At 39.0% G+C, this 10948-nt stretch overlaps 1 protein-coding gene across 1 annotated transcript; it reads right to left on the bottom strand.

Annotated features, from left to right (window-relative positions):
- Window positions 1-852: 852 nt before the first annotated feature.
- Window positions 853-7159, bottom strand: LOC131597882 (protein TPR1-like). Its single transcript, XM_058870542.1, has 21 exons — window positions 6904-7159; window positions 6619-6798; window positions 6232-6345; window positions 5967-6125; window positions 5641-5809; window positions 5413-5545; window positions 5028-5294; window positions 4762-4941; window positions 4615-4688; window positions 4427-4522; window positions 4245-4337; window positions 4022-4149; window positions 3709-3943; window positions 3391-3534; window positions 3222-3293; window positions 2822-3109; window positions 2608-2736; window positions 2420-2515; window positions 2090-2275; window positions 1792-1967; window positions 853-1511 (listed from the first exon to the last, which is right to left on the bottom strand). The coding sequence occupies exons 1-21, from the start codon at window positions 6981-6983 to the stop codon at window positions 1355-1357; spliced, it is 3156 nt and encodes a 1051-aa protein (XP_058726525.1). The 5' UTR covers window positions 6984-7159; the 3' UTR covers window positions 853-1354.
- Window positions 7160-10948: the final 3789 nt, after the last annotated feature.

Raw genomic sequence — 10948 nt, 5'->3', positions numbered from 1 at the left:
ATCGTATTTGAGTGAAAACATAACTCACTATTCAAAAATATGAGGAAGTGAGCATTTGCATCATCTTGATATGGAGAATCTTTACTTGGAATTTCTCACAAGTACATCTCTACATTCAAGTGAAAAATATCAATCACTTCACTACATCTTGTAGAAGTATAGTGGTTTGCATCACTACAAGAATAGACTAATATCTCACCTTTTAAAAAGGTTTTAAAAGAAAAGTGCACAAAGGCACAAAAAGAAATTTGACGAGGTTTGTTTTTTTTAGAGGTTTTGAAAAGAATTTAAATATGCTCAAGTATTTTAGCATTTATTAAGAAAAATATTTTCGAGATCACTTGACAAAGTCAATGTTTATTGAGAAAAGATTTAAAGTTTGAAAAAAAAAAAGTTTTGAAAATAGGGAGAAGTTTTAAAAATTGAAGAAGTGGGTAGGAGATGAAGAGACTATCCTAAAACATAAAAATAAATGACATGAAATAGAAGGATCTCATTGTAAGGTAACCCAAGAGAAAGTCTTAGTGTGTGAAAGTGTACTAACCACAAGATAGAGAAAACATTTGACGTTGATCAAAATGAGTGTAACACCCAAATCCCACCCAATAATTTATTCAAAAATCAGAGTATAAAATTCCAAATATACACATGGGATATCACATTTCGACATGTAAATCGTTTACGGCATACACGTCTCCAACATAGATACATAGCACATTTCATCGACTTAAATGCAATTTCAATCCCCTCACTTTTGTTTTGTAAAAGTTTTGATCATTTCATTTAAAAAAATGTTTTTTTATAAACAAAAAAAATTTCATTATAAAGAGCACTAAAGTAATCTAACCCATATATACAACAAATTTCAACCCATGAAACCTTTAGGACTATTGTAAAATATCCTTTGAGTGGTTACACCAATCAAAAAAGCTACAAGGAAAGTTACATTTTGAACCAATTATAATCCAAATCCATGCAAAGAATTTGATCTTGAACACTGTCTCAGCATCATCCCCCACCTTATCTTTAAAAAGAATTGCATTCCTTTTGTTCCATATAGACCATGACAACAAGTCCTCTTCATCATGATTTGGAGCTCTATCTTCTAATAGGCTGATGAGTTCTTGAAATTCCTCACCATACAGATGAACATCTTCATTGTCCTTCCTTTTCAGATCTCATTGCCATTCAGCTTCCCTCCACACTCCTATTTGCCACCCACTTCCTTTAGGCCCCTGGCCAATGTTACAGTTTATGCTTGATGCTACACATTCTCCATTATATTCTTCTGCCACACCTTTGCTAGTTAAGTCCCTCCACCATAAAGAATGACTCCCTCCATGATGCAAATGAATCAATCCATATCCATTGGAACAACAGGCACTTTCTGTCTCAACCATACTGAAGAGTCAGTGGGCTCTATAACCTTAACATACCCATCTGACAGTCCTATTGCAAACTGATATGGATTTTTTGGATGCGCTGCTATTACTAGAGGGTACTCATTTTCACTGCACAAAATAAACAAACATTTAAAGATTATTATTCTGCTGAAAATTGCCAAAAAAATCATGTACGAAAATTTAAGTCAATTTTTAATAGCAAATTTCATCCCAAAATTCTAAGCATTTTTAAGGTTATAGACTCAACCAGCTCCTAGCAAGATTCAAATCTGAGACTTGAGAGGAGCACACTCTCAGATGACAGACCTTCGCCAGCAGACTAACTCTTGTGACTCAATATAAGGAAACTGAATAAGTTTAAGCACATGTAATTAATTTGTTCACAAACCTGTCTGATGGAGTCTGATATAGGTATGCAGATGAACCAATCCGAGATCTTAGTTGGAGACTTTCAGCATCAAATACTCCAATGTTTCCGTCAATAAAAGTGGCATAAACTAGTTGTCCATTGCAGGAGTATGCTGCAGAGGATATGGGAGCAGACAACCCGTCTCGCGGAAGCCACTGTTACATAAAAACATAACTATGTCACTAATTCGCGGAAGTGGTTGGTGGGCAAGGTGTGTGAGCATTTCAGTTCCATCTGGCGGAAGCCACTGTTACATACAAGCATTTTATGTGCTTACCTGGCAAATCAGTTCCATTTCTGAAGCATCATATATTGCTATCTGTGTCTCATGGCACACCAGCAACTTCACTTCATCAATGTGAAACTGAATTTTAGTCTCACCAACAACTGCATTTTCATTGCCTGGCATTTGGATTGACACTGATTTCTTCTTTACCCATGTGCTCATGCACCATGACGAAAGCTACAAAGACATCAAAGAAATACATTCCTTTTTATGATCAAACTTCACGGTTTTCATGAGAGTATAATCGAAATCCACTATGCTATAATGCTGCTATTCGATAACACTGTCTAATATTTTTACAGAAGTCGCGTTTAAAGATACCTGTCCATCAGCGCTCGAAGAAACCATCGTATCCAATCGACGCGAAAAAACTATACCAGTGATGTACTTTTGATGACCCTTCAATATAAATGTAATCTGAAAAGAGAACAGGTTCAAATCATTACATCTATGATTATCAAAACTATCTAACTAAAAATTTTGATCTCCTTAATTTATAAATTTATTACCTCATGGTACCTAATGTTGAAAATATGAATCTCCGAATCTTCCCTTCCGATTATGACAGTGTTATTGTCTTCAGGATTAAATACGAGAAATGTTGTAGCAGGTGGAGATTGCATAAAACTAGTCATTACCTGAAATTCAACAATAATTCATCACAAAAACTCACAAATAATGAGATGAAACGGAATATATTAATCATAAATATCAAAAGCTCACTTTAAAGGAAATTAAGTTAAACAACGAAATGGATCCGCCGCATGCAGAAACGACATAGGAATCATTCTTTGAGATGTCAATACAAGGAATCGCCGAATCACAGTCGTTTGGGACATCATTCCTCATAAGAAAACCAGTAGAGGGCCTATACTCTTTAGGAGCAAATCTTGCCGTCGCGATTCCCATAGGATTCAATGCATTTGGGATCCATTTCCACAGCTTCTGAGCCCCTTTCGAACCAAGAGCTAGAAGAGCATCACCATTATTTGAATAACGAAGACGAACAACCTTGGAAAAAAAGATTAAAAATTATCATCATGAAAATGAAAATTATTGGCACAAAAACTGAAATATATTAATCAAACATCTCTTGCAATAAAGGAAAGGTTGCACTGACTACCTTGTTACCCGGACCCATATCCTCCGGTATAGTAACGATTCGATACTGAACAGGATGAACAATTAATCCATTCTACAATAGATAAATAACAAAATCGATATATTGTATGTTAGATTCATGCTAGTATATTCATGCTAGTAAAGATGGTAAGTTATAGACAGATACAGACATTTGTGTCGATTCGTTGTATAGATGCTTCAATGTCCCTTAGGTATTTGAGACTATCGGCATTAGCGAGGATTTTAAAACCACCATCGTCTGTAGTAACAGCAAGTAGATTTCCTTCGCGGTTGAATTTCAAGCGAGGTAGACTCTGACACAAGGCATCAACCACGTCAACGATTTTTCACAATCTATTGCGTTCGATTATTAAACAGCATTGATATTTAACGGTAAATTACAATATCGCATTAGGCCTCAACTGTGCCTAATAGTTCCCGCGAAAAAGTATAAAAGTATGGAAAGTATAAGGACTATATATACTTACCGAAAGACCACCCTCGGCATCTGTAGAAGTAAGAACTTCGATTCTATCCATATCCCAAAACATAATATGGTTGTTCACACCTACAGCCAAAAATCGATTCTTCACAACGTCGAATTGCACAATACCCGCAGTTTCGTTTCTGAATCCAGAATATTTTTTTTCAATTGCTCCTTCATCTTGATTCCACTCGACTAAGAAACATTCTCCGTCGTTACTTGTTCCGCAAGAAAACAATCTAAACATCCAAAATCATATTACAACTCACATAACAAAAATTGAAAAGTATAATCTTGATTAATCCTCATTTTCTTACCTATTTCCATCAGCATTATACATCAGTGACGTGCAATACTGTCCCGGAGTGTCGTACTCCAGCTGGAAGTTCTTGTCAGAATACACCCAAGCGCCGATTTTCCCGTCAACCGAAGTTGATAATATAAACTGCAAGAATATTATGTCATAACAACATTCTCAACCACTCACTACACGGTATTCAACGAAGAGGAACCGAATAAACAGAAACAGAAGAATTTAACCTGGATATTTTCCTTCGCATGAGGAAGAATGGAATAAACAGGCGCTCCATGACCTTCGAATATAAAGATCATATTTCCATCCAAATCCCATACCTGTATTTACCACTCTTCAATTAGTACTAATTAAAGTTACATTCTGTATAAAAATAACATCTATTATAGACTAGAAACATTTCTGTCACCTTAATTAACTTATCATCGCCACAAGTTACCATACATAGTTGATTGTTTGGATATGAAAATGATAAGTCATTAACACTACCATCATGAGCATCAATCTGTAATAATGAAACAAAGACACCATTGATTACGAATTACAAAAAAAAGAAAAATTTATTCGATTCGTATAAAAAATTTAATATGAAAATACCTCCAAATGCTCCTGTAGGCCATTAGGAATGTGATAGGCATACAAGTGAACCAAATGTTTTGCATAAGCGATCCCTGAAATGAAAAGAAATATATATTATAAACTAGTAACCAAGCAACAAAATAGAAAATAAATCACTGTTTTTACCAAGTAAACCCACACTCGGGCACCATGATACACGATTGACGGGTATCGACGATTCTTTCAAATACAATGCCTGAAATTTTTCTGAACAATTAGAAATATTCCATATTCTGAAAGGCTTTGAGATCAGCCTTTCTCGCAGACTTGCATCCCAAAGTGAAACTTCACCGTTTGCGCTACCAACTGTTTCAATGAAATTCTCTAGGTTAGTTGAAAAACTAATTAAGTTTCTGTGTAATATACAAATGATGTTGTGTATTTTAACCTACCAGCTAGTATAGAATGAATCAAAGGATGAAACTCCATGCTTGTCACAGTTGATCCCTGATGTAACTTACAAACTACGGTTCTTGGAAGTTGATCGATCAGCGGATTTACTGGTTCAGGTTCAAAGGTACATGGGGCCTGCACAGGTTCAGGTACTTCTTCATCAGCCTGTGATGACGGGATCGGTGCCATTTCTTGATCAAGATCGTTACTTTGATGATCCATCGGTTCAAGAGTATTCGGCATTTCTGTATCCATCGATGCGGAGACTGCAAGAATTTGACAATAGACAGATTACAATAGTACTTCAGCTACTACATTCATTATGTCGTTGTAAAACTATTTTACGTTGACAATGTGTAACGCTATTAACTGTTGAAGATATACCTTGAGTTGAAGGACCAGGCAATGAGGAAGCTTCGACCTCAGCAGGTGATTGAGATGACGGCGAAGGATTTGCATTCACCGGCAATGTTGTAACATCATTAGGTGTAGGAACCGAAAGAGCAGGCGAAAGTGGCTGCGCAGAATTAAATACTAATAAGTTGAAATGCAACAAGCAAATAACAGTTTTATCAAGGAACATGAAAATAAACAGAAAAACTAAGTTTGTACCGCAATTGCATAAGAGGGATAATTTGCAGCATCTGCAGCAGGAGGCACGGTCAGAGTAGGTGTGCGAGATTCTGGTTTGCGAGGCGAAGAACAAGTATGGTCAACCAACAAAGTTTTGATCTCAGGATTTTCTTTTGGATTCCTGCACAGCAGATGCTGCCAATTCAAACTGGATAGAGAACAATGAAAAAACATTAGGTTTGAATAATAAAAAGATACTACAGGCGGAAATGTAGGCACTATTGTCCGAACTCCATGATCAAATCTCAAACTAGTGTGTTATCTTTTGAACTGAAGTTTCTTTACTAAACAAAAACTTTATTTACCCTTGATTTATCAGGTGACGCAAGCGCGCTGACGAGAACGAAGGAAAGATAAGCTTATCTTTGAAGCTGGGATTAGCTACAATCAGTTTCTTGAGCTCAGTCATCAATATCGCTCTAGACGAATCTGTATCGCCATACGCTGCTAACTGCTTATTCTCCCTGCATTTAAACCAAATCCAGATTTAAAATGCAACAAATTTTAACATCTCTTCAATCAACCCATAGTCAATAATATCATTGAAAAAAATTGAAAGCAAATATTTACCTGATGTTGTCAAGGGTAATGAGATGTGCTATATCCTTGTACAAATTTTCATCAAGTGTTGAAAATATTTTCAAATCTTTCACCAAAATATTAACAGCCAATATTTTGTCTTGCCTGCATGAGCACAAATTAAGATCATTTAATCATTATAAAAACAATACCACTTCATTAATTTTTACGCGATTTTCAATAATATTATTAAGGTTTTAAATCAAGTTCTACGATCGCGATCTATGTCACAGCACAAAAGTTTTTAATGTTGTTGAAACAACTACGGAATTTTGATTGAGTTTGCATGACTGCGATTCTCAACAATATCAACTATCAGTCGCGACCGCAATTGTTATTTAAAATGATAATGATGAGAAAGATAAAGATCAGTAGTACCTGTCCAAGGCCTCAAAATACTTTTGCTTCCTGATCTCAAAGAACATCTTCAGGCTATGTCGATTTTCCGTGATTTTGGTAAAGCCATTGAGGTACTTCTCAGTTTCATCCCAATCTCCAGCAAGGATTTTCTCTTCAAAATACTTGATATTAAAGAAGAGACCAGTTTCAGATTCCATCCTAAAAAACACCAACAAAACACAGATGAAAAAAAAACATGTTTCAATCTCAATTAATTTATCATAAAGAAATAAAACCGAAAACAAAACACAAAAAAGTGCTTACTTGTGCATTGTTTCCATCAAGTTCTGGTCGTCGAGATATTGGATTATGAGTAGCATCATTTCCTTGTTCATAGCTGCCATTTTTCTAGCTCAGAATTATGGAGAAAATTTATCACTAAGTTGAAAAATTGATAGCTTTTTCTTAGTGATGTTTATATGAATGCAGCTAGAGCTAGGGAGAGAAAAACGACAACGTTTTATGAAGGAAGAGTTGGTGAGGGTGGAAATGAAGAAGAAAAAAAAGGTGACAGAAGAGCGAGAAGTTCGCGTTCGACGAGGTTTGGTCGTAAAGTGTTTTAAGATTCAGTGTTGTTTGTACGGTTTTATTATCGTACTTGAACAAAGATTGATAAGTAACTGCGCTTATCATATTGGAAAAAGAAAAGAAAAGAAAAAAGGAAAATAAAACAACGTCCCTTTTTCGTCATTTTTGGTCAAAGTTATTTTCTTTTTTTAATTAAAAATAAAAACAACAGCTGTGTGCCACGTCACCTTCACGCGCATCCGGGAAAAAGAAATTATTTCATTTTATAAATTTATTTATTCGGTTACCTTTTAAGTTTTTTTTTACCTTTATACCATTTTTTAAGATGGTAATTAATTATATAAAATGAATTTTATATATTAATTTTTCGTTTATGGAAAAGTTGATATTTAGTAAATAAAAGTATATTTGGAAAAATATTAATAAATATTTTATTAATATAAAAGTATATTTTTGGTTTACAATTATATTTTGGACTGGGCTTGTGGATGAACCAGCACCGAGTATAGCCCAATCCATACTTGCGTTGAGGAAGTTGGCCCAATCCATTATGGTCAGTCAAGAGCACTCTTCCTGCATGCTCCTCACCCGAGGACACGACATCAACTGCTCCACACTCTTCGTATGGAGGAAGAATTCGTCTTCTCCTTCATAACGGTAAAGTCTACCCACATCTTGGGATTTTCGGGGCAACTGAATCAGGATGATGGGCATGTGGTGCTCATTGATACTCACATGGAAAGCCTGACAGTCATCCATTATAGGCTTGGCCTTTCAGCCCATAACGGAGATCATTGGCTCAGCGCTATAAATATCATCCTTTGTACGAGGGTCACGTATTCTAAGTAAATTCTCAAACCCTATTTCTACCTCTTTACTTGTTCTTACTTGAGTTTCAAAGTGTCTGCAGGTACACCCCCTCCTCCGTTGATTGTCCTGGTCCGCGACGTCCGACGACCACACTTACACTCTGATCCAGGTAAGATCAGTGACGCCGTCTATGGAAATTCTTGTTTCCCCATCTTCCCTTCCCTGAAACTGAAAGAACAAAACAAACTCTCAAATAAGCAATCATGGTCAGCCAAGACGATACCAACAGCGGCGGTCCCACAACCATTTTCTCTCCTGCCCATAACCCTGATAACGACAATGAGACGCCATTTGTAGAGGAAGGCTCCCCAGTCATGAGGGATGGGAAATTTTTTTCCCACTCCTTCGAAGACAACGCCATCGATTCATGGAAACCCGTAAGGGTATAGAGAAAACACCAGAGAATTTTCAACCAATTCCGGTGCCGCCTAACACTGACCCGACTTTAGTGGCCTTTTCACAGCGCTCAACCAGACCAACGCTTTGATCTACCAGTAGAATGAAAGGATCAGAGCGCTAGAGAAATATCGTTGTTCACGCTCTTCCCCGTGGAGGCAGCAACGATGAGATTCTCGAAGCCCCTCCTTTCAACAACCAGGCTGTCGCTCGGCGTTAGAGAAGCTGCAACCTGTGATGACGAAGAAACGCAACCGCTCCCCTCCCCGTGAGGATCAACACTCCAAGAGGTCAAGAAGAACAGGGTCGAACGACGAGGTGACGACTGTTACTCCTTTTCGCGCAAAACAAAGGGCCGACCAAAGGAATTCATCTCCATGGCTCGAGGATAGCCCTCGGAAAGTAAGGCATTACCGCTCTTTGTCGCGGTCACCTCTCAGGATTCATAAAGATGACCCATGCGGTCCTTTATCTCCAGCTATCATGGATTCTCCCCTTCCTAAGAGGCTAGAAAAACCATTGAACTTGGGAACATACGACAACACAGCTGACCCCTGACGAGCACCTCGAAAACATAGATGCTCTGCTCGATTTCCGCAACGTTAGAGGCACCATCAAGTGCAGATTGTTTCCCACTACTCTGAAGGTGCTATGGCCAGGTACCATAGTCTCGCCCCAGAATCCATCACCTCTTGGAAGGACCTAGGGAAGCATTTCTCGAGTCATTTCACCGCCTCTCGTCACCATCCAAAGTCAGAGGCGACACTCGAGGCGATCATAGAGGGGAAAGACAAACCCCTTCGAGCCTACATCGAGAGGTTCAATCGGGAAGCCGTCCAGACATTGCAGCTTGATGAGAGGCATTTAACACCCTACATGGGCTCGGATATGTAGGGCTTCAATGGCACGACCATAGGGTCATGGGGCTACGTCGATCTGATAGTCACTTTTAGAACAACCGAGATCGTCAAATCTATCAAAGTCCAATTCTCGGTGATAGATTGTCCCTCTTTGTATCAGTGCATCCTAAGACGACCAACTCTGGCCAATTTGATCACTGTACCATCCACCATCCACCTGAAGATGAAGTACTAAACACCTAATGGGATCGTCGCCACTCTTCACTGGGGACATTGAAGCTGCGATGAGATGCTTTAAATAGGCCTCAAAAGATCAGAGCTCCATCAACGAATCCTCTAGGAGTGCCGACAAGCCAACATGATCGAGTCGACTCGATCGACCTTGACAGTCGCTTCATCTAAGATGACTTGAAGGAGTAGAAGAAGAAAAGAAAGGGATCAACTCCAGATGACGGCGACGATCCTGCCTTTCCCAGATGCCCGGTTTCGGACAGAGACTTTGAGTTCATCCTCCTCGCCAACGATCCAAACAAAGGAGTGAATATTGGCACTGGCCTCCCCGACCTCGCGAGGAAGCAACTGAAATACTACTTGAGAAATGCTGACCTATTCGAATGGAGCGCTGCTGAGATGCCTGAATTGGACCCCGAGGTCACCTGCCACCAGCTTTCCATAAATCTTGTCGCTAGGGCTATAGTGCAACATATGCAGTATCCAGAGAAAGCGGAGGCTGCAGAAAAAGCTGTAAAATACCTCATAGAGGAAAATTTTATTTCTGAAGCCCAGTACACAACCTGGCTCTCTAATGTTGTACACGTTAAAAAATCTAATGGAAATGGGGAATGTGTGTTGACTATACTGATCCCAGTACGCCAAATTCGGAGAAGTCAACCCAATCCCTAAACAGGATGCTCTCCTCACTATCCCACTTTGTCGCAAATTCTTCTCGACACGCTCTTCCCTTTTTCAATCTTATTCGCAAGGAAACATCGTTCGAATGGAGATAGGAGTGCCAACAATCCCTCCTCCACCTCAAACAAGCTCTTTCACAACCTCCGGTTCTCTAACAACCAGACAGTGGAGAGACCCTCTACCTCGCCGTTGGAGCTCAGGCCGTCAGTGCGACCCTCATTCATGAAATGTCCGGGGGTAAGAAACCCAAATACTTCACGAGAAATGTCCTACAAGGCCCGGAACTCAGGTACCAACAAATAAAAAAAAAGTCACGCAGACCCTCGACAATGCAGTACGAAAATTGAGACACTACTTCCTAGCTCACACAATCGTGGTGCGAATCGACCAACTTGTAAAGTAGCTGCTCGACCGTCCTGACATGGCAGGCAGAATGCTCCAGTGGTCACTAGAACTTTCTAAGTTTGAAATCTAATATGAAACCAGAAAGGCCCTTAAAGCTCATGTACTAGCCGATTTCATAGCAAAGATGACCATTCCTGCCACACAAACAAGTGGAGCTCACAAGTGAACCATCTTCGTAGACAGAGCATCAAGCTCGTCAGAAAGCAGAGCAGGCATCATCCTCGACAACGAGGAAGGTATCTTGATCGAATTTTACCTCGCCATATATTTCCTGACTTCAAACAACCATGCAGAGTACGAAGCCTTCCTCGCAGGGATACACCTGGCCGAAGACTTGG

This window comes from Vicia villosa, linkage group LG4, assembly GCF_029867415.1.
Source record: "Vicia villosa cultivar HV-30 ecotype Madison, WI linkage group LG4, Vvil1.0, whole genome shotgun sequence".
NCBI classification, from domain to species: domain Eukaryota; kingdom Viridiplantae; phylum Streptophyta; class Magnoliopsida; order Fabales; family Fabaceae; genus Vicia; species Vicia villosa.
The sequence above is the reverse complement of the archived record's forward strand: the minus strand, read 5'-3'. Positions and strand labels throughout refer to the sequence as shown.